The 27,990-nt window shown below is 43.3% G+C and overlaps 1 protein-coding gene across 1 annotated transcript in view; it reads left to right on the forward strand.

The window, feature by feature from the left end:
* The first annotated feature begins 901 nt into the window (after positions 1-901).
* RSPO2 (R-spondin 2) overlaps positions 902-27,990 on the forward strand; it is a 180,551-nt gene continuing 153,462 nt past the window's right edge. The window contains exons 1-2 of the mRNA XM_089664457.1: positions 902-1,225; positions 5,525-5,777. Coding sequence (XP_089520583.1) covers positions 5,684-5,777 — 94 coding nt within the window. The 5' untranslated portion in view covers positions 902-1,225; positions 5,525-5,683. The remainder of the gene's footprint in view (positions 1,226-5,524; positions 5,778-27,990) is intronic.

The raw sequence follows: 27,990 nt of genomic DNA on the forward strand, positions 1-27,990 counted from the left end.
GGGTTAAATCTTTTCTTAGATTTAAAAAATATCATTGTTTAAACCTTTCCTATCATAAAGAAAAACATTTCACAGTTTAACCCTTTCATATAACTAAAAAAAAGTCAGGGTTTAACCCCTTCCTATCATCACAAAAAAAGAAGTGTTTAACCCTTATCTATAATAATAATAATAATAATAATAAACAAGGATAAAGAAAAACTTTTCAGGGTTTAATCCTGTCTTAGAAAAAAAATCAACAAAAATCAGGATTTAACACTTTCATATAAAAAATATTAATTTAAGAAAAAACTTTTCAGGGTTTAACCCTTTCTTAGAATAAAAATAAATCAGGGTTTAACACTCTTCTATCATAAAAAAAGGTTTTCAGGGTTTAACCCTTTCCTATCATCACCAAAATATTCAGAGTTTAACCCATATCTATAATAATAATAATGATGAAACGTTTTCAGGGTTTAACCCTTTCCTAACTTTTTTTTCAGTATTTAACACTTTCCTATTTTTTTTTTCAATCAGGATTTAACCTTTTCCTATCATCACCAAAAAATTCAATCTTTAACCCTTAACAATAATAATTATAATACTAATAATAATACACTTTTCAGGGTTTAACCCTTTTTTATCATAAAAAACAAAACTTTTCTTCAGGATTTAACGTTTTTTTATTTTTTTTTGTAAAAAAAAAATCAGGGTTTAACCCTTTCCTACCATCCAAAAAATAAAGTTTTGTGTATAAATGTCCTGTGGATGTGGTTGAACCCCCTGTATGGTCGCACCGAGGTGATCGGTGTGTATGTGTGGGTGAGGAGGAGAGGTGTAATAGGAGGAGGAGGAGGAGGAGATCGGAGGGCTCTCCGCTTTATTTAGGACCCCGGGGGAAGCTGCAGCTGATGGACCAGAGAGAGCGGAGAGGAGAGCAGAGCACCACCTACATAACCCGACCATCAAACCTGCCCACATCCCCACACTGCGATCAGAGCGGAGAGGAGCGCTGACAGCCCGGAGACGCTCATACATCGTCCGATCCTACACAACCTCACATCGCTCCGATCACCCCCCTCTCCCGGCAACACAGCGCTGATCTCTGCATGGAAAGTGGCCGGACACACAACTTCTGCCGGGAGCCGACCTGTGCTGGATCTCTCATCGTCCGATCACTGATCGGTTTGGGCTTCATAGGGATTATTGGACCGAGGAGTGCGATCGCTGGTCGGACAGGGACTAGGTGAGTGCAGATTGTCCTGAGTGTGGGGGGATTGAGAACAGGTGGATCTCATCAGTATCATCGGCATCAGGGATCTGCTGGGATTTGTGGTCCCCCATCGGGCTGCCCTGGTTTATAGTGAAAGTTGTCTGCGATGTCCGGATCTGATCTGTACAGTGTGTAGGGGGGTCAGGTGTATGGTGATCATACACATTACCATCTCATCATCCTAATCACACATGTATCAATCAGATTGATCAATCTACTAGACATGACTTCCCTTCTGATCGACTTTGATTGGATTCAATCAAACTTGGTCTATTATTGATCATTTTGTAATGATCGGCCGCAATGACATACTTAAATTCATGATCTCAGATGGATTTTGATGATCAGATTGTATGGTGGAAACGGAGATGTGATTGATAACTTTTGATTGTATCTTCTAATTATTGATTGCAATCCAATTCTCTATGTGACCTATCAGTTGATTGGGTTGTAGGCTATAGATTGAATATTTGTCACTAGTGTCCCCTCAATCAGGGGAACCTGTCTGAAGCTGGCCACTCACTGTACGATGTGATTGTACAATCGCCTTAATTTTACCAAAACTATGTAAAATGAGGACTAAACAATCTATTCAGTTAGTACTGGTGGTAGATCTAAAGTGTACAATCAGATTGTATAGTGTGTGTGTGTGTGTGTGATCAGCCTAAAGGTGGCAACACAGGTATCCATGCGATTTATACAATCCATTATTCCATGCAACTAATATTGGGATACGAATTGTAAACCCGTTTTCTGATCACTTGACTGTGGAGGAAATTAGACATTTGCTTCAAGTAATCAAACCGATATCTGCTTGTGTTTTTTCAGCAATCACATTTTCGCTTTAAGCACCTCTGCCTGGCAAGAAAACGAACTTTCGATCTACCATAAATGTATTGCAGGAGGGGGCTCGATCGTGTGATCCAATTTATGTTTTTATGTTCGATAATATTATGCAATAACCTACCCCCCCCCCCACCCCTTTTGTTTGTGGGGTTTTTTTTTTTTGATCTGTTCACTACAATTTCAACGTGGGTGATTGGTTTACAGCAGAGTCATTAGATCCTGTTCAACTGCTGACTAATGACATTGCATTGATCAAATCTTCGTATTATTGTACGATCAAATCGTTGTATGTATGGTCACTTTTTTTTTCCCCTCAGAGGCCCAATCGTAATATAGATCAATGAAATAATCCTCCTTTTAAAAGATCGTTTCTGATCATATTCTAAATCGATTACTATATGTGTTCAATATTTTAATCAATGATGAAGTGATCCTTGCGATCGCTCTCATGTAGTCCAATCACAATTGATGTGTATGACCACCATAACGCCTGACGGTGAGGAAATGACAAGTCCCGGTAATCAAACTGCCACAGGGCTTGCTGGAACTTGTAGTTCTGGTTTACAGGTTCTGCTCACTGCAATGGAACTATTTGTGTGGATCCCATGCTGGTCGATGTATCAGAACGGATTACAGAGTTACTTTTGTGATCTTCTACTATTGAATCAAGATCTAGTATTATGGATTGAAAGGACATTCCATTGCTGATCAATATTCCAAACGGGGATCTCTCCAAGAATGGAAATCTCTCCATGGTTAGGCTCCTAGAAATGGGGGACCTCTCTGGGATTAGGGCTCCTAGGAACGGGGGACCTCTCTGGGATTAGGGCTCCTAGGAACGGGGGACCTCTCTGGGATTAGGGCTCCTAGGAACGGGGGACCTCTCTGGGATTAGGGCTCCTGGGAACGGGGGATTAGGGCTCCTAGGAACGGGGGACCTCTCTGGGATTAGGGCTCCTAGGAACGGGGGACCTCTCTGGGATTAGGGCTCCTAGGAACGGGGGACCTCTCTGGGATTAGGGCTCCTAGGAACGGGGGACCTCTCTGGGATTGGGGCTCCTAGGAACGGGGGACCTCTCTGGGATTGGGGCTCCTAGGAACGGGGGACCTCTCTGGGATTGGGGCTCCTAGGAACGGGGGACCTCTCTGGGATTGGGGCTCCTAGGAACGGGGGACCTCTCTGGGATTAGGGCTCCTAGGAACGGGGGACCTCTCTGGGATTAGGGCTCCTAGGAACGGGGGATTAGGGCTCCTAGGAACGGGGGACCTCTCTGGGATTGGGGCTCCTAGGAACGGGGGACCTCTCTGGGATTGGGGCTCCTAGGAACGGGGGACCTCTCTGGGATTGGGGCTCCTAGGAACGGGGGACCTCTCTGGGATTGGGGCTCCTAGGAACGGGGGACCTCTCTGGGATTAGGGCTCCTGGGAACGGGGGATTAGGGCTCCTAGGAACGGGGGACCTCTCTGGGTTTAGGGCTCCTAGGAACGGGGGACCTCTCTGGCATTAGGGCTCCTGGGAACGGGGGATTAGGGCTCCTGGTAACGGGGGACCTCTCTGGGATTAGGGCTCCTGGGAACGGGGGACCTCTCTGGGATTAGGGCTCCTGGGAACGGGGGACCTCTCTGGGATTAGGGCTCCTGGGAACGGGGGACCTCTCTGGGATTAGGGCTCCTGGGAACGGGGGACCTCTCTGGGATTAGGGCTCCTGGGAACGGGGGACCTCTCTTGGATTAGGGCTCCTGGGAACGGGGGACCTCTCTGGGATTAGGGCTCCTGGGAACGGGGGATTAGGGCTCCTGGGAACGGGGGACCTCTCTTGGATTGGGGCTCCTAGAACAGAGGCTGTTAGAGTAGACTAGGGTCAGTTGAGCACTCTGAGATGCAGCTAGACAATACCTGATAGAGGTGCTAATTGGCTGATTTATCTGCTCACTGAGAGGTGTCAATTGAATTAGTACAGCAGTGTAAGGTCATGGAGGCTGCCTCATCCCAGAAATTGGTGGACTACTGGTCCCAGCAGGCTTTCTGGTTGCTGTAGCCCTTCGGTTGCCTTAGTGAAGCAGCTTGCCCATATCTAGTATTGAGATTTATTTAGTGAGCATGTGCAAAGAGAAAATGAAAAGCGCAAAAATCTGTATAAAACCAATAGGTATAGAGCCTAAAGGTATAATAAACACATAAAGAGGATATATAGATCTCTACACAGAGAGCCAATCACTGAATCGTATTGTAACCGTACTGTCTGCCCTCATGTTGTAAAGCGCTGCGCAAACTGTTGGCGCTATATAAATCCTGTATATTATTTATTATGATGATGGTTTTTTTATTATTATTATGATTAATATGATGATTAACATTTTATCTTTGAAGCTTCATTTCCAAAACAAATGTAAAGTAATGAAAACAACATGCATTTTTCCCATTTGTGTTCCTTTTACACTTCTTATGAAGTACGTTGTGCGATCTGATAGTCCAAGTATTAAATCCACCGTATATGGGAGATTGCGATGCTTTTGTATACTTTGACTTGTATTGGAGAATAAAAGCAAAATACAAAGTAATTAGTGGTTAGCCCTTCTGTCTCCAGCACTAGGGTCTCCGGTTTGAATCCCACCCAGGACAGTATCTGCATGGAGTTTGCATGTCCTTGCACTTGCATGCGTTTCCTCTGGGTTCTTCTGTTACTTCCCACACTCCAGAGACATGCTGGCAGGTTAATTGGCTTCTTTCCAAATTTTCCCTAGTATGTATATGAGAAATGGCAACCCTGGACTATAAGCTTCCTGAGAATAGGGACTGATGTGAAGGTACCATATGTAAAGTGCTGTGTACATTGTCAGTGCCATATAAATACCTGTCTTGCAGTGCTGGAGTCCTCGATTCAAGTCCTAGTCAGGACAAGATGTGCATGGTGTTTGCATGTTCTCCATGTGCTTGTATATGTTTAATTGGCTGCCACTTGCTGGTGGGATAATTGGCTCCCATCTAAAATGATCCTAGTATGATATTCTACTGATTGCGCCCAAATGACTGCCAACAGCTATATGGATCCCTAGAGAGAAAAGCGCTATAGAAATATAAATCAAGTGATTTAATAATTAAAAAAAAAATGTTTTTAATTATTTGACTGATCTCCGTTATCCCCCCTATAGTGGCCATAGGCACGGCAGCTGGGGGGCTTATTTACTAAAACTGGAGCACTCAGAATCTGGTACAGCTGTGCATAGTAACCAATCAGCTTCTAACTTCAGCTTGTTCAACTAAAATTTGACAACGAACCCTGGAAGCTGATTGGTTACACGGCTGCACCACTTTTAGTAAATCTCCCCCGTGGTGATAAATCTGCAACCCTGCTTGTAGCCTAACCATTCCCGAAAGTTACAAATGAACGATTAAACGCATTGCTTTCCCTCTTCTCTGGCCAGGTCTTCGGAGATCGCCTGGACATGGCATTGTGGAGTGAGCGGATTGTGAGCCAGAGCCCTTGTCCTGACTGCTGAGGGCAGCCAACATCTCAGAGCGGAGAAGACATCCACGCCATCTACTTATTTATTGTTTTAAGCCCGTGTTTCACACCTGCACCAATGCAATTCAAACTGTTCCCCTTCGCCCTCATCATCCTGAACTGTGTGGATTACAGCCAATGCCAAGCCAACCGCTGGAGACGGAGCAAGAGAGGTCAGTTCTGGATGGAGAATGATGGAGGGAGGGCTGGAGAGCATCCACTGAGCACACGTGTCTTCTACAAACATCCATATGTTATCTGATCCATAGGGTGTTACTGGGAGATGGTGCCGGTGTTGTGGAGCCCATGTCTGGGTTCTGAGACGCACACTCTACACACTGCATTTTCCTACTAGAACAATAGGTGGTGTCCTACTATAGAACAAGACTCCCAGCATATGGCCAGAGCTACTCGTATAATACATCTAAACATTACAGCAGACATTCTCAACTGTTTCAGCATGGAGGAACCCTTTACATAACTTGCGGGTCTCAGGGAATCCCTGAAAATAACTTTTACCTACAGCTCACAGTACATTAGACCAGGGGACTCCAAACTTTCTAAGCAAAGGGCCAGTTTACTATCCTTCAGACTTTAGAAGGGCCAGACTGTGGCCGGTGGGAGTAGAAAATGCTTCAGACGTGATGGTCAGCAGGGGTAAAATAATTGCATAATGCCTGTGGGCAGAAGGATTATATTGGTAATGATAGAAAGAATAATCTCCATTGTTAGTGTCAGTGGGAGGAATAATGCATCATCTATGGTGTCAGTGGAAGGAATAGTACCCCATCATTGTAAGTGGGAAGAATACTTCCCATCTGTGGTGTTAGTGTGAGGAATAGTGCCCAACTATGGTGTCAGTGGAAGGAATAGTGCCCCATCATTGTTAGTGGGAAGAATACTTCCCATCTGTGGTGTCAGTGGAAGGAATAGCGCCCCATCTGTGGCGTCACTGGGGGAGGAATAGCGCCCCATCTGTGGCGTCACTGGGAGGAATAGCGGTCCATCTGTGGTGTCAGTGGGAGGAATAGCGCTCCATCTGTGGTGTCAGTGAAAGGAATAGTGCCCCATCTGTGGTGTCAGTGGAAGGAATAGTGCCCCATCTATAGTGTCAGTTGAAGGATTAGTGCCCCATCTATGGTGTCAGTGGGAGGAATAGTGCCCCATCATTGTTGGTGGGAAGATTAATCCCTATCATTGGTGTTAGTGTGAGGAATAGTTCCCCATCTATGGTGTTAGTGGGAGGAATAGTGCTCCATCAATGGTGTCAACTTAATATCCCATGAAGCATTGCAGAAGTGACAGTTACAAGCAAGACTCGCAGAGACACAGTGCCAGGACAAGGTCCTCTAGAGCCCAGGGTGAAGATGCCAAGTGACACCCCCCCCCCCCCGACAAAAATGTACGAACATTGTGTCAGCAAAAATTCCCTCCTGCCCCTCAAAAAATGTGGGCACTAACCTGCACACTTAACCCCTAATCATAAATTCCCTTTGCAGGCCAAAATTCTCCCCAAGCAAATTCCTCCTCTCCCTCCCCAAATCCCCCCTCCTAGCACAAATCCCCTACCCTTCAATTTTCCCCTCTGAGCATAAATCCTCGTTCCCACTCAAAATACCCCCCCCCCCCCCCAAACCCCCTTCCTTACACAAATTCATTCTCCTAGTTCAAATTCCCCCCTCCCTTCCAAAGCATCCCTTCTTCCACAACCTCCAAATCCACACTGTGCCCAAGGCAGCCATCCCTCCTGCCCACCCCTTGTCCTGGTCCTGCAGAGGCATGATGGGACTTGTAGTTCCTCAACAGCTGGCTGGAAGGCTGCAGTTCTCCACCTGTGGAGGAATCTTGGTTGAGAAAGGCTGCTTAAACCCATTATGGAGATCATTTGATTTAACCCCCCTGGAGGTATTCCCGAATGTAGCTCGGGGTTAACTTTCAGTACCAGAAGCAGTAACCCTGAGCTACACTGCAATACACTGCAGCACTGCTCCAGGATCCCTCCAGCACTTTGTCCTGCGCTCCCGCATAGTCTCCCCTTCAGCGTCCCCGGCAATGTCCTCCGACCGATGCCGAGATCTGTCTTCCGGGCTCCATTCCCTGCGAGCGTTGGGACGTACGGAACATATGGGGGACGGTACCGGTGGGAATGTGAAAAATTAAAAATTGGACATACACCGAATACACTAAAATCTGACAGTATTCCATTACTGTATCAAACCATTTCACATACATTTTGTCCCGAGTGCTTTGTCCTGTGCCCTGCCTGCATTTTTACTGTTCTTTCTGCCTGGAAACTGAGAAACGTCCATGGCGTCCAAAAAGCATCCCTTTAGGTCAAAAGCGGTTTTAGACCAGCTAGAGAACAGCGATAGTAAATCAGAACCACTTGCAGAATTGAGTGATAATGATTCGTGGGGAAATTCATCATCAGACACTGAAAACGATTTTGCGAGTTTGCTCAGTGATGTGCGAACTTGGCGCTATATTTCAAATTTCTGTGTTTTTGGTTTGATTATATTATTGAATTAAATGTATTATTATAATATTTTTTATGATTATTTATTATTTTCTAATTTATGATTTCGTGTTTCAAATTTTATCCTACCCGTGATGTTTACTAGACTCTTGTTCGGACAGATTTCAGTGAGTTATTCCTAAGAATTACAGCCTACAATAAAAAAAATGACATATTTCCATGCAAAAAAATGTACCGCTTTGAGCACAGAAATATGGACATAATCAGACCGCTAGGGAGGTTAAAGGGTTTTATTTACTAAAACTGGAGAGTATAAAATCTGGTGCAGATCTGCATAGAAACCAATTGGCTTCCAGGTTATATTGTCAGATGATTTGCAGAAGCTGATGTGTGTGCATGCTCATGATGTATTCTCTGAGTGTGGAGTTTTGTGCGGGAATACACTATACACATGTGCAGGTAACCGTCAATGCAAGAAAGGATCAGTGTTTCCACAAGTACAAGCAGGTACAGTCATTCCCCTCTATGGCCAGCTGTACATGCCACCTGCCAATTCCCAGGAACCCACCAGAATCCTACACCAGACCCTGCGTACTCCTCTCCCAGTCCATGTGCACCAGGCTGTACTCATACTTGTCACTGCTGATTCAAACCATTCTGTACTTATAAGGAAGCCTATGCTGTAAAGTCATGGCTCTGTAGGATGAACCTTCTTGGTTTTTGTTTTGAATGGGGAAGAATTTATTTATTTTAGGTACTTATATAGCGCCGTCAATTTACGCAGCACTTTACATATATATTGTACATTCACATCAGTCCCTAACCCTCAAGGGGCGTACAGTCTAAGGTCCCTAACTCACATTCACACATACACATACCAGGGACAATTTAGACAGGAGCCAATTAACCTACCAGCATGTCTTTGGAGTGTGGGAGGAAACCCATGCAGGCACAGGGAGAAACTCCAGGCAGGTGATACCATGGTTGGGATTTGAACCAACAACCCTAGTACTGCCAGGCGGAAGTGCTAACCATTTAGCGACTGTGCTGCCCAACACTTTATTCATAGTGGTCTCTGTAGTGCTCCATTATAGGAGAACAGTGGAGCATACCCATATCTGAAATATTGGAGGACATTTTAAAATGTTAAAAATGTACCGGAAAGCCCTATTTTCATGCAACCGCAAATGTATAGGTGCCAAAAAGGGGTAATAGGCTTGAATGGGTGTACGGTGCCTCATGATGAAAACCACTGAAAATGTATATAAACCCAAAAGCAGATAATCAATATACTGCAACATTTGTTGGGTTTACTGCTATCTGGGCTCTGTTGGGGAGATTTAGGTTCCGTTTCCACTAGTGCGACTTGTTATGCGACTTTGGACGTGTAAAGTCGCATAACAAGTCACAGCCCTTTGATTTCAGTGGCATTCATTCAAATCGGTACGACTTTGAAAAGGTGCAGCCACTACTTTGATCCAGAGCGTAAAGTCTCACTCTAAATTGCTCTACTTTGGAGTTGTACTAGTGGGAACATAGACTTGGAGTCATTGCATTTTGGCATATATGTTCCGTGCACTAAAACGCATGGGTCATGGTTCTCCATTAAGAGAAAAAAAAAAATCTTTAGACTATTCCCATTGCACACGTTCCTGGAAATGACCTAGTAGTAGGTGGGTGCTGCAGTGACTGCCAGCTGGGAAGCGGCATTGACTTAACGTTGGAGCCTGTATCTCCAACACACCAAGGATCTTTGAAATGGCGTCCAGACGTTTTAAGGCGATCATTTCATGAAGTTGCAATATTTGGAGCCAAGCGGCTCTTTTTCAGGCGTATGTTATTGTGACATTGTCTCGTATCTGAAGGAGCCCTGCATGGTTCCAATGCGACGCAACATTATGATCGATGTGATCACCTTGAAACTTCTGGACACCATTTCAAAGATCCCGGTGTGCTGGTGATGCATCCTTTAACCAGATCGTTTTCACTTCCCAGCGCTGCAGTGCAGTGTGATTCAAAAATACATTTTTATTTTATTTTTTTTAACATTTTAGTGTGATGGGGGCCCATTAAAGTCAATGGCAGCGCATCAACACATATGTAACATGGATTTTGGATGCACTGGCAACAGAATTGTACAATGGGTTTTAACCCTGTCCACTCCAAATTCAATTTTTTTTTTTCTTTTAAATGTGTGTCAACATACAAAGAAAATGCACGTTGGCACATGACAATGCACCTGCCCAATGCCGCAAAAATGCGCACACACACACACACACATGCCAGTAAGAGCCTTGTAACCAAAAAAGCAGACAAAAGGTGCACCAGCCTAGTGCATTATCCTTAAAACATGCTTTTATGGATCTAAAAAGGTGATAAGTAATGTACTCCTAAAAGATGAGTAGATCAGAAGCTCATCATTTATAAACCGCACTGTCCAGTCCTGAAGAAGAGGCAAGTCCTCGAAACTCGTTAGCCAGTTGGAGGTCTAGGGATCCTACTATGCGATGTGATGCATTGTGGACTGGACAGTGCTGTTTTTATATGCTGAGCTTCTGATTTACATGTCTTTTGTGAGTACATTACTTATCCCCTTTTTATAGCAATAAAAATGTGTTTTAACGATGGTGCACTAGGCCGGAGCGCCCTCTCTGCTTTTTTGGTTACAGTGTTTTTGGACTTCCCCAGACCTTTTGAGGGCAGCAAGAGATACCCAGGAAAGAATGGATATGTAGTCAGTGTTAGTTTACCCCCAAGTGCAGGAGATTTTGTGTTTTGGCGTTGACTTGGCAATAAAAACCTGACGGGCTCTAGCCTTCTGCTTTACTTTAAAAAATAAATAAATAAATAATTTCTGTCTGTGTAGCTGTTGGAGATTTCCCTCACTTTTTGTCTTGTGAAACCATACTGGAAAAGTAAGGGAGAGGAACACTCTCTAACAAGCTGTGGGTGGCGGCAAAAACCTGGCAGGGGTTTTAATTCTCTTGTACTTCCTAAAACCAACACCGTTTTGGCTGGACATACAGTACACATAAGATACCCATACAAGGACATGTGTTCATAGGGGATTATGGTGAAAACCGGTTTACAGCTCTGGCTGTGTCTGCAAAGATGAGATCAAACATGACCATTTGATGGCCAATGGGACTAGTTGGGGACATGCTATGATGGCTTGCAGAACGGTGCTGGAAGACCTAGGGGAAAGCATAACTGGAGGACTCCTTTTGTGTGTGCCTGATGCCAATATTTAGCTGATCTCTTCATTATATGGACATCTTGTGTAAAGAAATGTTACAAATGTTTTGTAGTAAATAATTGTTTTTTTTAAAGAATACCATGGTTTCCCTTGTAAAGCGAAACGGTTAGGACTGGGGTTGAGGATCTTGCAGTAGACAACCTGTCCCTTCTTTCTTCCTTCTTTCTTCTTTCTTTCTTCTTTCTTCCTTCTTTCTTCCTTCTTTCTTTCTTCCTTCTTTCTTCCTTCTTTCTTCCTTCTTTCTTCCTTCTTTCTTTCTTCCTTCTTTCTTCCTTCTTTCTTTCTTCCTTCTTTCTTTCTTCCTTCTTTCTTTCTTCCTTCTTTCTTTCTTCCTTCTTTCTTTCTTCCTTCTTTCTTTCTTCCTTCTTTCTTTCTTCCTTCTTTCTTTCTTCCTTCTTTCTTTCTTCCTTCTTTCTTTCTTCCTTCTTTCTTTCTTCCTTCTTTCTTTCTTCCTTCTTTCTTCCTTCTTTCCTTCCTTCCTTCCTTCCTTCCTTCCTTCCTTCCTTCCTTCCTTCCTTCCTTCCTTCCTTCCTTCCTTCCTTCCTTCCTTCCTTCTTTCTCCTCCTCCTCCTCGAAGAAAAAAGATCAGCCAATGGGAGTTGCTTTCTAATCCAGTCCATATACAGATGAATGAGTTTAACTGTCAAATTTTGTACTAGATTGGTCAACAAGGTGCCGGTATTTATAAAGTGTGGATTATTTATTTTGTATATCCCGTGTATGTCGATATATTTATTATTAATGTTGTTTTAAGTGGCATCATCTTATGTTCAATTTTAAGCTTTTTTTTTTTTGTTGTTTTTTTTTCTAGAATTTTTTTATTTTATTTACTATTTTTATTTTATTTTTACAAATTTATTTTCCTTTTAATTTTAACTTTTTTTTGTCCCCCATTATGCTTGTACAGGCATTTTTGTAGTTGTAATTGTACCATACTGAAAATGACCTATTTATTTGCTTTTTAAGTTGTTGTACGATGTCTGCTTGTCTGGAGATCTGTAAATGCTCATGTCGATGGGTGTCGCTTTCCTGTGCATTTGGAACTCAAGTCAAATGCAGATTGGCAACTTCCCATTTGCCTTTAATAAAGCAGTACACATGGCAGTTCAGTGGCTGTGTGCTGACTTGCGTTGAGTTGTTTCTGTGGTTGCGACATGTTCTATTAAGGCGTTTGAGCTGCGGGTAGCACTTTCACAGCAAGCTCTGCATTTTTCATTCAAACACAGCTGCATGTGTTCCAATGGAAAATGCAGCGTTTGATGTGAACTCCCGTCAATGTGAACCCTAAAGGAAAAGTCGGTGGCCAGCCTTGGTCTATAATTTTTAATGGTTGCATAGCCCAAGTTCTTAGCAGGAACATTCCAATTAGTGGATACGCAGAGCACACTGTCAGCGTTGATGGTGACGGCTGGTTTAGTGATAGAACAAGATATTCTCAGATGGCTTCTGACTCCAGACACATCATAATGAGGGTAAAGGATAATTTAGCTGGCATTCCATGGACGCTGGTATTTCCAAGGTGTTTTCTTCCTTCTGTTTAGAAATCTGTTACCAATTTGGACCTTGGCAGATCCTGGTTGACATTTGTTACTCCATTTATTGCAGGATATTGGATAGTTTTAAGCTGTGTAAATTTTAGCCTGCTAACTGCATGAACTTTCCTAAAGGGTCAGTCCTCTGTCAAGTAATGGCAGGTAGTTTCTTTGAGAAATGACAACATTTTAAACCGGCTTGCCCACCTGTGTCCCCATGGCGGAGCAGTAGTGAGACTCCAAGATGGTGGTGCATCCAGTTGCTGTGGCTTATTGGCTTCATAATGGAGGTCCTGAGTGGTAAAGGTACCCAGTGGGTGATCCTCCTTTCAGTCCCTGTCAAAAAATAAATAAAAATCACTTTTCGGTGGTCCATTCCTTTTAGGTTCCATCATCAAGTATAGCAGACAGTTGGCCAACCCTCCTTTGCAAGACGTGCTGCAAGTGGTAGTTCTCAGCAGCTGGAGATTCATTTCTTGTACTTCCCTGCCCTAAAGCAATGCTGTTCATATAGATGAGTTTTTCCTGCTGATAAAACTTTGTCTGATGCAAACATTAGCGGAGAGTGGCACACCTTGGCACCAAAGGTTTTTGGCCAATTAACTTGTATACGCTGAGCTGCTGACAGCAAATCTAATCTCCGATTTATCATCCATTAGTGAATGTTCTCGCAATGAATCCATATAGCAATGGTGTAGGTTTTCACTGCATAAAAACTACTCTCCATCTCTTCTCACTATATCAACAAATACCTGAGGTTTATGTCTGCATATGGAGCCGAGAAACAGTATGATTAGAGGACTTAACCTGGGCTTGCATATAGAGGTCTCCTATTCACCAGTTGGTGCCTTTTATAAAGCAGCTGTGACGTATAGGTGCTACGGAGGACTCAAGTAAACACTTGAGGGGGAAAAAGATAAAAATGTATATTTTTAGAGGTGTATATATATTTTGGATTTAGTTTTTTTTTTTTTTTGGGGGGGGGGTTTATGTAGTATTTTTATGCATTTATTTTTTTTATTTAGTATTCCTATATATTTTATCATATTTTAGTATTTTTTTTTATCTCCTTTTCTTATTATAATTACTTTCATTTTTTTTATTGTAGTATTTTTATTATTATTGCATTTTTAGTTTTTATTTTATTTTTTGGTGTGTTTTTTTTTGTTTTTAATTCTATAATTTTGTGTGTGTGTTTTTGGTGCACAGCATAGACAGCTAATTTGAAAAACTGACATGGGCCCCCAAAATATTTTTTTCTTACTTCTGACATAGACCATGTTTCTCTGAGACTTTCTGCATTTTACGATGGTTTCAAGACTTTTTTTAATTAGTTGTGTTTTTGTCAGTTGACTGTACATTACAATAAAATGGAAGCGAGGAGGGTTTTTCAGTTGCAGGAGAGTTAATATTCCTGAGCCCTGCCTCCAGATTTCACAGCCAATAACCATAAAGTCATCTCCGTGAAGTCACAAAGGGGAAACAAATTGAAGAATTCCCGAACAAAGCAAGGTATGTGTTCTATACGGTTTTCTTCTCTAGTATAATAAACCATTGTCCTGCAAATAGAATGTGAGGAATTGCCCATCTTAACCCCCCCCCCCCCCCCCCTTCACGCTGAGAAAAGCCATTTACGAGACATTGATTGATTATGCCTACTAAATATTATCACTAATTGTATTTCTATATAAATTGTAATGTATTGCTAATGCACCGCAGTGTAACTAATTCTAACCTCTGGATGTACGGGAAGTCACTGTCATATTGACTTATTAAAAGACAAACAACCACGTGGAAAGTTGCCTATGATAAGCAGTCATCTTCATCCTCTCTTGCTGGGATTATTTGACAAATGGAGTCAGGACTCTATAGGTTATTACACTCAACATATTATCATTGATGTTTCTACTGCTTTATTAGAGGAGCCTGCATTGACTCTCTATTTTAGGGTCCCACCTGCATTATAACAGGAACAGTTAAAGATCCCAAAATGAAAAGGCCTGGTAACATGACCAGTGCCAAGGCACCTGGGAGCATCTTATTGCCTTTTCTTACAAATATTTCAATGCAGGAAGAATTGTAAACTATCTAGTAAGTGTGCCAGGTGTGGGCTTGTGTAGTCACAAGATGCAAACCTACAATGGCATTTTTTAGGTTGGAGGAAAAACAAAAAAAAAATTCTAATAGGACAATCCATTGTGAGCTCATTTTACAGTCTTTTGCAAATGTTTTGTACCTAGTCAAATGGGCAGCACAGTGGCTAAATGGTTAGCACTTCCACCTGGCAGTACTAGGGTCGTTGGTTTGAATCCCAACCACGGCACCACCTGCCTGGAGTTTGCATGTTCTCCCTGTGCCTGTGTGGGTTTCCTCCCACACTCCAAAGACATGCTGGTAGTTAATTGGCTCATGTCTAAATTGGCCCTAGTATGTATGCATGTGAGCTTGAGGGTTAGGGACTGATGTGAATGTATAATATATATGTAAAGCGCTGTGTAAATTGACAGTGCTATATAAATACCTGAAATAAATAGATAATACACTTTTTTTTTTTTGTTTTTTTTTTTTATTGGATAGATATGATTGATTTGATTCTGCTATACCAGTTTTAGGGCTCTTTACAGGTTCATCTCGTAACACAAATGTAGCTTCATCATAGAGAATTGAGGAAGAGGACCTGTGTGTGCACCCCTGATCAGCCCCTTTGTAGATTAGCAGGCCAGAATGAGCGGGGAGAAAAAAAAATCTGCTTCTGTGATATTACCAGCAAGTTCCCTTGGTAGGTGTGCTATCCTGCTAGTTGGAATGGTTGGCCCCAGTAAACAAATTTTTCCACATATCAGACAATGAACTGCATAGAGATCCCTACCTACTCTTGAATAAGGGGTAAAAGGCATTTTTTTTTTTTTTGCTCGTAATAGGTGATTCACCACTGCATTTTCATACCATAGCCTGGGTCCATGTGCTGACCGGCAGTAAAATGCATAGGCATGAGTGGGACCTTAAAGCGAATCTGTGAGATTCAAATAAGAGACATCAAATTGAAGACTGGTTTTAAAGGTACTGACTCCAGGGCTGTCATCCCAATCCTTAGATTTGCTAAATTGCAAGTTACTGACCTCTTATTAGGTAGTACAGCCAAAATGTTAACCATCCTAGAGCCTGCACCTTTTGAAAATCAAATTAGCAGTAGTTCTACATCAGCTCTCACAGGTTCTCTTTAGACCTATTTTAGAATATCCCCCTGTAGCCTTTTAGTTTGATGTTTAATGCATCTGGTCTGCTGGCTTTCAACCACAGCTTGCAATGATCTGCAATATTAATAATGATGCACTGGAAGATGGTCTTATCTTCTGATCTGTAATCGCATAAATAATCAGACGTTCTTTCGGGATCTATTTATCATGTCACACTATTTTAAGCTGCCCTGACTATTCAGCATTATATGCAAAATGGGAAAACTATTTAGAAGGCTCACATGGTAGACTGTCTGTGTTCTGTAGCCTAAAAGGAAAATGGATGCATAGAAGTTAGTTCAGCTCCAAGCAGCTAATTGATAGCAGTCATTGGGACAAATGTATAATAACTGTATGAAGAGCAAAACTGGGCAGCTGCCCATAGCAGAAGAATAGAAACTTGGATCTGATTGGCTATGGTATTTTCAGTACAAACCGCTTTTATTCTTGACTCTGAGAAACAAAATGGTTTTCTGAATGGGGAGGACATTTTTAAGGGAACCTTTTTATTGAGAGATTTATATTTATTATTATTAATATATATTTTTTCATAGCGTTGCATTGTATAGGTGGTGGTCTCCAAACTGTGGCCCTTTGCCTGCCTTTTATTTGGCACTATTCCTCCCACTGACACCAACAGTTAGGCACCATTCCTTCTATGGAAGCCAACAGTGGGATATACATTCTCCCACTAACCTCAATAATGAGGCACTATGCCTTCCACTGGCACCAACACTGGGGCACTATGCCTTTCACTGGCACCAACAAAGGGGCATGATTTCCTTCCCCTGCTGACCCACAAGTGCTATTTTTTTTTTTTTCCTCCCACTGACCACAAAGCCTTAGGCATTGCTTACTTCCACTAATCCCCTAAAGTCTAAGGAACAATAAACTGGCACTTGCCTTTAAAGTGTATCGAAACTAAAAATGTAATATATTGCATTTTACTACTTTTTGGTGTGGTAGCTACATTTTTTTTTCTTTTTTCCCCAGGCTGCTTTTTCTGTTTTTTCACCTGATAATCCTGATAATGGCACATCTTGATACTGCATGGCTTTGTTGCTTCTTTACTGTCTCCATGGAGAGAGCTATGGTTGTGGCCTTAGGCTAGTCTCCCAGAAACTCATCCCGAATCTTATGGCTATTAAAGAGCCAAAGAATAGTGTGAAGCTTCCTTAATGGATTTCAGCAGCAGCCCTGTTATAGTCTTATGGTTAGAGGGTGGAAACCCAAAATGGGGAAATTGACTCTCCTAATCATGACAAGATGGTGATTTGATCCTGCTTTTATTCCCTATTGGACCCTGGTAGGGGATGACTAGAAACCTTTGGTCTGGGGAATAAATGGAATTGACTTGCCTTTTTATGGTAAGGACAGTTTCTTGTGGGCTATAGGAAGAGCTTAGCACAGTGTTCCACAATGTTGCACTGATTTCTGGGTATGGTGAAAGGCAGGTGTCATCCTAAAGAACATGGGACATTGTGAAGAGGGGGCAGCCAGGAGTCGGCAAGATTAAAAAGAGGGGGGCTGTGAAACCAGATTGTGGACCGTAGGGGAATGAGCAAATCCTAACCGTCCCTTTACTGCTGCACAGCAAGCTGGCCAGACGGAACTACACAAATCCTAACTATTCCCTTCCTACGCAGCAAACTGATTAGAGGGGAGAGCATATCCTAACCATCTTTTTTGCACGCGGCAAGCCGACCAGAGGTGTCGGCAAATCTAAACTGTCCTGTGTGGATGGTTATCTGGAAGGGACAGCAATTTATAAATATCAATGCCTGCACCAAGTTGACCAAGAAGGGTGGCCAAAGCAGGCAGCCTAGGCTGTGGGCAAGTCCCAGGAAACCTTCCCCCACCCACCCACCTGGCAAGATGTCTGGAGGGGACAGCAAATACTAACCGTCCTTTCCCATGCGGTAAGCTGGTCAGAGAGGTCTGCGCAAATCCGGTCCCTTTCCTTGTGGCAAGTTGGCCTGAAGGGTTGGCAAATCCTGCAAAGCAAGCTGTCCGGATGGGACAGTGAATTATTAATGTCCCCACCCACACTGAGCTGACAAGGTAGGGAGGTCAAAGTAGGCAGCCCGGGCTCTGTGGAAGTCCCAAGGAACTGTCCCCATCCAAGCGGCAAGCTGTCTGGAGGGGACTGCAAATCCTAACTGTCCCCTTCCCATGCAGCAAGTTGGCTAAAGGGGTCTGCGCAAATCCTATCCCTATCTTAATCTAAAGTTCCCCGCTGGCGCCAAGATGACTCGGGAGGGCGGCTGAAGTAGTCAGCCTGGGCTTGGTGGAAGTCCCAGGGAACCATCTCCACCCACACAGAAAGCTCTCCTCGGGGGATAGCAAATCCTAACTGTCCCCCTCCCACGCGATAAGCTGGCCAGGGGGGGGGGGTCAGCAAATCCTAATCATCCCACATGGCAATATGTCCTGGAGGGGACAGCGAATTATAAGTGTCCCCACCCAGACCAAGCTGACGAGGGAGGGAGGCCAAAGCAGGCAACCCAGGCTCTGTGGAAGTCCCAGGAAACTGGCCTCATCCATGTGGCAAGCTGTCCGGAGGGGACAGCAAATCCTAACAGTCCTCTTTCCATGTAGCAAGCTGGCTATAGGGGTCTGCGCAAATCCAGTCCCTTCCCACATGGCAAACTGACTGGAGGGGTCAGGAAATCCTGTTTAGCAAGCTGTCCAGAGGGGACAGCAAATCCTGACCATCACTTTCCCATACAGCAAGCTGGCTGGAGGGGTCTGTGAAGATGTCATCCCTTTGCATGCAGCAAACTGGCCAGAGGGGTCAGAAAATCCTGCATGGCAAGCTGTCTGAAGGGCCAGCAAATTTTAAATGTCCTGCCAGCACCAAGCTGACCAGGGAGCAGCCAAAGCAGACAGGAGACAGCAAATACTAGCTGTCCCCTTCCCACGTGGCAAGCTGGCCATAGGGGACAGCAAATCCTAACAGTCCCTTCCTGTATGGCAAGCTGGCCGCAAAGGTCAAAATTCTAACCGTCCTACGTGGCAAGCTGTCCAGAGGGGACCACAAATCCTAAAGTTTCTAGCCGGTGCCAAGCTGACGGAGAACGCAAAGGAGCCAATAGAGCTGGATAGTGAAGGAGAGGGTCAGCAATGCTGTGTTGTGATCAGATGTATGTATTAATTCTACCCACCCATACGGACCTTCATCTGCGCAGGACCTGCAGTAGGTGACATAAATATTGTATAAGTAGCTGTTTCTTATATTCAGCATCAACTTCCTTCTGTTGTAGCTCTCAGCTTTTGATCACATGAGATGATCACATTTCATCTTAGAGCCAAGAACAAAACCCATGCTGGAAGACTTCCCTCGTCCAGGTGCTTAAATCTCAGATCTGAAGAGAGCAGGTATTTATAATATCCAGCAGCTGTCACTGATGGCAGGCCCACTGTGATTAAGTTTTCTGAATTGAGGAATATTTCAACTCAGGGCTCTAAACCCAACATGTCCTATTTGTACTGGGTTGGAGGGGTGTTACAGACTTGGGGCTGCAGGAGAACCATTGCCTGGAGAACTGTGTTTTATTGTGTTTTCAAGTTATCCAGAAGAAGGAGCTGGCACTAGTTGACTTTTTTGCCTATCCGGACATCCATCTTGCCTGGGTACTCCATCAACGCTTCACTGGGTCCTAGCCACATTCGCATAGAAATATATAGAGGCTAGGGCCAGTAGGAATACCCTCTAACTTTACTAGGAGTCTCTCTGAAAGCCCATTGTCCTGTCATGTTGCTCTTTTGGGACTTTAGTCTCCTTTTAGTGGGACATGGGCCGAGGTGGTTACTAAGAGGGAGCTTGCTTGGGAGCTTTGGAATTTCAGTGTTACATCTTACCAGGGTTTGGTAACCACAGCTATGGAACTGTTGCCCAGTTACTCTACGAACGGCACCCAGGTACCTTTTATTAACCAGCTGTCTTATCCTCAGAACATGTCGCTTTTTGGATCATTCAACTGGGGGGGTCTGGGGCAATCAAATGCAATCTCGGGATTGCAGCTGTTCCCTTGGGATCACCCCAAAAGCACGATCAATGTAACATGGCTTATGTATAATTCGTATGTGGGTGCCGGACTGTCTAAGGTGGGTATTATCTGTGAAAATATGATTAGCTCTTATATGATGGTTTTCTGTATAAATTCAGTGTGTTTCTCTAATAAAGCCGTTGTACTTGTTTACTCCAAAATCTGGTGTTGTCTAGTTCTTTGGGATGGCTCATGTTCCTAAGTTTCTTGGCAGAGATACCCAGTCGGGGTGTCCAGAGTCCGTCACAAGGGGCAAATACAACTCTACCTCCAAGCCCAGCCTTACCCTGCACACAGTGCATGTATACTTTCAAACTTGGGAACACTGGAGTGGGTTTTAAGATAAATTTGTGCATGCCTATGACAGGCAATGCAGCCAGAACACATTGTGCCTAACTATGCCTTTCCATCTCTGCTGCTTTTTTTACCCCCAGGAATGTTGGAAAACACTCAGCATCTATGGGCATAGGGGAGCATGTGCCTCTTTTCACTGTTTCCCATGATGCAATGCTGTGTTGCTGAGTGACCAATTGCCAGGTCCTCATGTACATGGGAGTAAGGAAAAAAAGTCCTTGGCCTGGTGTAAGCTCCAGACGTTTTTGATATATGGATGTGTTCTGGACTACCTTGCATGCATGTGTACAGTTCATGGGATTGGATACTGCTTACAAAACTGCATGTACCCAGTATAAAAAAAAAAGTACACACTTTTTTTTTTTTTTATTATTATGCAAAGGCAATCTGTTATATTTTATGCTTAATTTCTTGTAGCAATTTTGGAAAATTACCAATTGGCTAATGATGAACAATACATTTGAAAGCATTGTGAATCTTTTGGGTCACACAACTGTCTATTGATTATGTGGTTGCTTGTAAGTATGTCTTGCGTAATCTCTTGTAACACTGCTATGTTATCTGCCTGTGCTGAAAAATCTAGCTCTTAAACCCATATAACATATATCATGGTTTAGCTTTGCCTAGGTCCAAAGATCTCAAATTTCCCGGACTGCTCCTCTTGTCAGAGTCTTATGCATTGATTTGTGTTCACAGGCTGGACTAATGACTCTCGACCCATGTTTGATTTCCAGTACATTATGTCATTATTTCAAGTGAAAAGCTCACTTATGACAAAGCATCATGAGCTATTTTAGTGACGCATTAATTCTGAGTCATTGTAGTGTTGCCTAGCAGGGCTTGGCTTTAGTCCTCAAGACCCCCAAACTGCATGTTTTTCCTGTGCTTTCTAGCCTCCATGGATATGTAGATATGAAATTGGATTTTCCTCCATGTGCATTTGGTTTATTTATTTTGATAGTGCCACATAGATATTGCTCTAGAACGAGGAGCTCTCCTGGCCATTGGTGTGGACTAAAGGGGTCCACCCACTCCCCTGAAAAACACCAATGATAAAGAAAAAACCCACAAATCCCCCTTCCTCTTTTCCCATAGAGTAGGGAAGGGTCAAAACCCCCACCAAGCTTTTACCATCTTCATCCCATTAGGGAGATTTCCTATCACTTCCTGTCTTCCAGAATGAGAGAATCTCTAGAGAATGAGGGAAACATCCTCTTAGTTAGCTGTTGGCAGAACATATATCTCCACTGGAAGATTTTCCTTCATTTTCTGGTGACAACTTAAATTAAATGGAACCCCAGGAGCTGTATGCCATAACTACATATTGGCATATTTTGGCAGAATTGCCTGTCAAAAGATGCCCTGCAGCGCTATGCTGTTAGTGCTGCCACTGGTTCTTCCATCTTCTACTGATCTTCCTTCTGGGTCCGATCAGTTGTGCTGCTTGAATGGCAAAGCCACTATGGCGTCACTACTGCGCATGTATGTGGGAAACGCATCATGGCACAGAGGGGTGCCATAAATACACTCTGAGCTGCACGTGTGCGACTCTGTGTACCTTATTGCTGACAGGCATGGAAAAGCATTTATGAAGGAGACCAAAATAGTCTCCCTGTAATTAAAAACTCTTCCTGCCAGTGTTTGCTGGTTTTTCTGGATGTAACACATTCAGTCTTATTTCTGGGGATTGGGGGGTTGTAATGGTCTGGAACAAATATAAGCAAATGTGACCAACTTCTGTCACCAGCAGTGGAGATAAATGCATTAATGGACCTGGTATACATGTCACATGGGCATACGTGCATAATGTGCCATATATCCCTGCTGTCTTCCTCCTCATTGGCTCAGACAGCAGCAGGGGGCCATCGGCTCCAAATGCTGTCAGTCACAGCCAGTGGGGGGGCAAAGCCAAGCCATGCACACAGAGCTGGGCTCTGGAGCAAACCTGCACAAGTGCCCCAATAGCAAGCTACTTGCTGTGGGGGCTCTCGACAAGAAGAAGCCAGGAGCTCCGGTGGGGGACCAGAGAAGAGGAAGATCGGGGCTGCACTATGCAAAACCATTGCACAGAGCAGATAAGTATGCCCTTATACAGTAGGTAAGTGTTGTGGTGGTGTTTGGTTTGTTGTTCCCATATTTATTTTTACAATCACTTTGTGCTTTGGCCTGTGTTCCTGTGGAAGATTCCTTGGTTCCTGTCTTGGTGACCACAAAGAAAGTGAGGAAATCTCCACAATGGGGACTGAGATGGCAACTAATTCTCTGAACTGTCAGAAAAGTACTGATGAGGTCCTTCCTTCATCAGACACAACTGCCTACGAAGTTCCCTGGTTTACCATAGTAGTGTGAAAGTTGTAGCTGAGCCACCTGGACATTTACCGAGCCCTAAGTTCCTACCTAGGCCACCTTGTGGATAATCCAGCTCTGTTCCCAGCCATTAAAAAGTTGAAACTTGTACAGGAGGTATATGACTTGAGGGAAATTTAGGGGTGGGATTATTTTTGTGCCTCCAGTTAAGCAAACCTGTTTTGCCTACTGTAGTGGAAGTTCTTGGTTGTCCTCTACTTTTAGTGGAGACCTTTTTTTATGCAATGCACATTTCACAATGTATTTCCGACACCACCTAATTGTCTAACTATTACTGCTAACCAGATCACTATATATGGACCCTTTAAAACTGTATTTTTCTGGGGCATTGTAAACTTTGTCCTGCTTTAAAAAAAAAAAAATCCCAACCTCCCATAAAACAGAGCAGCAAAATGGTCCAAGTATTTTTAAGGTCTTGTAAATTTCAGAGTGACTGAAGCACTAGATTATAAAGTGGGTCCCATTCTGAAGTTGTTCCAACAGATGTTTCATAGAATTCTAAACCTTCTTCTTTTTTTTTTTTCTTTCTTTGAGCCTGATTTTTGATTGCAGTGCTTAAAAGTGACCGGACAGTCTGTGCCAACAAAGCCTATACTGTGTCTTTAATTAAATGTGGAACTACTCAAAGCACTGTTGGGACTGGTAAGAGCGATCCTTGCTTTGCTGCCCAGCTTAAGTATTTGTATTGTGAGCAGGAGACATGAATAGAGATTTAACTCGACTTGTGTGAATTGTCCCATTTACAATCACCTAAGCCGGTTTTAATTGATCTCTTTCCACACTGAACAAGTGGATTAACCACAGGAGCATGAGCTGATTCCGTTCTATGGGGGAACATTGGCTGACCAGCAACAAAAAAAAAACCTCAATATTTACGGTGGACACATTCAACTCTCGATGTACACTGTCAACAGTTCTGTCCTCATTTTGTGCAAATCCCCCCATTGGTTTTTCTCCCTTTTTTTTTTTTTTTTTTTTTTTTATGTGAAGGACATTTCTTGAAAGGAACTTGGTGGAACAAAAGTTTTGACTTCATTGCTAGACCCAACAGCAGGCAGTCTAATATTGAAGGAAATATATGGGTTCATGCCTAATAAAGAGCATTAACAAGCACGATAAACTAGGCATATTAAAAAGCAGATTTGACCTTCAATCAAAACCACATCTCAAAATGATCAGTAGATCTAGATATTGGATATTTGCTTTCCTTTTAAAGGCCTTCTCACATTTTCATGGATATTAATGTGCATTTTTGGTGATCATGTTATGCTACATGTACCTTTTTTTTTTTGTTTTTGTTTTTTTTATTTTTTTATTTTTACATATTACCATCTTTGATTGTGGTGCTTTAAGGAGTCAGGTATGTAGTTTAGTATGTTGACATGCATTGTGGGCTAATTACAATTTGATAGTCCTCCAAAGCATGGTAAAATGCATGTAGAAATGTGTATTAAACAGTGTAAATGAGCACCAAACATGAAGCCTGGTTTTGCCTCCTCAACCCTCCTATTGGTTATTTATTGTATTGAGTTCCTTACCAGTTGAAGGCTTAGGAGGTAGAAGAAGGTAGAGCCAACTGTGACCTTTCAAAACTTGCATTTTAAGTTCAGGTGCCTGTATATCTCAATCTAATGATCATTTTGCCATGTAAGATCAATTACAGGCATGCTGCTATAAACCACAAGGGTGGCCACACACAGACAAATTTTTATCTTCATGGCAATGATGGACAGGGTCCTTCTGTATCTGCTTCTTTTTAAAAATGGAACTTTAGTCAAAAAATTAAGTCCTGATAGATCACTTCAGATTGGCCCCTTCATAGTTGCCAACATTTCCAAAGTTTTTAGGGACACTTTTTTTTTTTATTTGTCCAGAAAGCCACTGTAGATGGGGCACTACTTTAATTAGGGGCAGGTCATTTATTAATTATGGGCGTGGTTCTATAATGAAGATAAAGGAAAATGTGGCACGCTTTGCACCTTGGCAAAAAGTGGGCATGGTTTACATTACACTAAATATTGGGTGTGGCTTAAAGGGGGTGTGGTTTTGAGTCTGAGATGACTTTCTGTGCAGAATGTGGTAATGGGGAATGTACCGTGCAGAACAAGGGGGCAAAGATGCCAAGTGTGAACCCTTCCCTAGTGTACAGAAGTCAGTAGGATGTAGGGCAGTGTACAGGGGTCTGTAGAATGTAGGGGAGCCCCCAAAGGTCTGTAGTAATTAGTAGTCAGCAGGGCAGAAAACTGGGTGTCAGCAGGGCATAGTTTAGGGATGTCAGGAGGGCACAATACAAGGGTTCAGGAGTGTGTAGGGTTCAGTACAGTGGGGTCAGTAGGGCACCATACAGGGAGCTTGGGAAGGCATAGTGCGGGGGGGGGGGCAGTCTATGGTATGGAAGCGGTTTCCTCCATGTGCAGAGTGGCACAGGTAAGTTACTGTCCCATAGTTATCTGTTCGATTTTTGTCAGCTAACAGTACTTTTTAACATCTATATAAAAGTCTACTGATAGAAGTGAAAAAAAGGCTGACAAAGATCAAGATGGTATCTCATTTTCGTGTAGCACTGTCCTGAGTGCAAGAAATTGGGAAGAGAACTTTTCAACCCCATTTCTCACAGTCCAGTTGGAGAACAAAAAACTGGCATTTACAGAGTGTGTTGTGTGGGGTTTTTTTTTCTTTTGGGTATTCTGACACAGCAGTGAGCAAGAAGCAAGTAATGACCAAAGGGGTTGCAGCCACCTTACAAATAATGCAGTACTCTGCTGCCACATTCACTTACCTCCCATGTTGCTCTCATACACCAAGCAGAAGGCAGACTGGGCATGATCATTCCTGGGGCTGACTGCACTGCCTCCCAGCCCCCAAGTGACAGGCGGGAACACCCACTGGCTGACCAAACACCTTCTAAAGCCCCGACTAATGACCATGAAGGAGGGAGGCACCAGCTGACACGCAGAATAGCACTGCTGAGGGGGGCGCCGGAGGAGGTAGGGGGAGGGATCTGTGACTGTGTGTGCACACCGCATGTGATGTTGCCCACCCTGCCGCCAGGGGCACTAAGCACTATCACAGTTCAGTGAGCTCAGCTTTTCGTGACAGGGCAAAGTTTTCAGGATTTGGCTCAGGACAAGGCCACAGCAGGACAACAGGCAAATATTCTGTGAATGTCCCGGGCAATATGGGACTGTTGGCAACTTTGCCCCTTTTTTGCATGTATAACTTTGTAAAACATAAATATAAGTACCTATGCTATTTAAAAGTCAGTAATGCACTCGCCCCCTGCTCTGCACGTGTTCAGTTGCTCACTATTATTGGCACTGTGCCTAAAATTGGAGCCACTAGAGGCCGATCAGCTTTAAGATTTACTATTGTTGAAGGGGTAAGAAAGCAACAGGAATAGCATAGACTATGCTGAAGGATCACATATTCAGAAGGGAGAAAAGAAAAGTAGGAGAGGTGACAAGACAAATTCTGCTACCAGGGAGATACAAAATATTTAAGTGGAAGGAAAGGCTTGCTTTCAATGCCTTCCTCCATGCAATCAGGTACACCATACTAGCTTATTGGATGGATTAGAGCCACTCTTACAGCTCTCTCTCCCCTGCAAGGCTGGTAGGAGCTGAAGCCCATACCTGTTACAGCTCTTATGAATGACGCCGCATGACAGATGGTGCTGGGAGGGGCCAGATGGGACAAAGGTGGGGCCAAGTGGGATGAGGGTGGGGCTGCTCAGTGCTATGCTGTGATTCATACAGACATCGACAAATTATTCCAGGAAGTGCCTGTGAGCAGCCACATTTGGCTGCACTTGTACACCATCATCGATGAAGATCAGGATTGCTGATTGCCTAGATTAGTCTGATTTTAGAAACCATAGTCTATCAGCAATTATAATAATGCATAATGTAAACGTTTTAGTTATTGTACATTACTAACAAAGGACAGATTTTCATTTCTAATTGGAATTCCACTTTAAACTTGCAAGGATTATGTCTGATCTTCTCCCCTTGAAATTCTGGCCTTTCTCCCTTGCAACTTGCAAACTTCAGCTTCTGTCAGCCTTCCTCTCTAACTGAGCCAGGACATGCAATTAAGGCTGGAAATGTACATTTTTTTTTTTTTTATTTTTGTAATTACAGAAAGTGACAGATTTTGAGACGAAGGAGAGGGGGAGGGTTTCCAAAAAGGAAGTGACTGCTCTAAGCTTCAACAAATTGGTGGCCTCTAGCAATGTAATGCTGGAGGAAATTTACAGCACACACTAATTTTTGGTAGCATAATTTTTCATTTGGAATGTATGTTCTTTTGTTAAGAGAAATATGGGCTTTTTTTTTTTTATCAGCCGTACTTGCCCTAGGTGGATGCAGCATTGATCCGATGCTGCATCTATCCCCCACCAGCTCGAAGTGAGAGAACTCGGCGATCACATGACTGCTCACAGCCACTCTGAGCAGAGGGTGGGACTGTCAGTCAGGTTGACGCAGGTGCCCCTCCACACTCTGAGGTAGATCCCGACTTTAAAGTCAGGATCTTTCCCCAGCCTGGACCAGCTGAGTGACATCAGCCAACAGCAGGGTGAAGCCCACTGTCAGCAGAAAACGGGTCACAGGAGTGCAGAACGAACTGCACTCCTGTGAGTCCACAGGAGAAGCTCCTTTGGCTGTAATTCTCCTTTAAAGAATGTTTTATGTAAAGCTCTGCTTTAACCAGTTTATCAAAGTGCTGGAACCCGCTAAGGACAAGGTGCAGATTTAGCACCATAGAGTGAAGGTCCAACCTGCTTGGTGGAAGCTTCTCCAACAAGCTGGAAAAGCATCCTGTGGAAACACCTCTGAGTTCTAGAGCACAGAAACAACTCATTTATTACAAGTGAAGCTTGAAATTGGGAACTCAAGCTGTTTACAGCTGTCCTAAAAAGAGTGCAAGAATGTACAGTTTGAAATAAATTGTAACACATTGCATGTCTGTTCTCCAGACTTTATAAATTTGACAGGCTTAAAAAAAAAAATCCAGCAGTTTGGGAAATACTGGACAACCAGACAAGCTCAGGGCACCACCAACAAGCTCCAGTTTATTCATAGTCCTTAGTGTCTGTGAAGGCCATAGGGTCAGTAGT

The sequence above is a fragment of the Staurois parvus genome, unplaced genomic scaffold (assembly GCF_062004578.1).
Source record: "Staurois parvus isolate SC_StPar_1 unplaced genomic scaffold, SC_StPar_1.0 ptg000047l, whole genome shotgun sequence".
Taxonomy (NCBI): Eukaryota; Metazoa; Chordata; class Amphibia; order Anura; family Ranidae; genus Staurois; species Staurois parvus.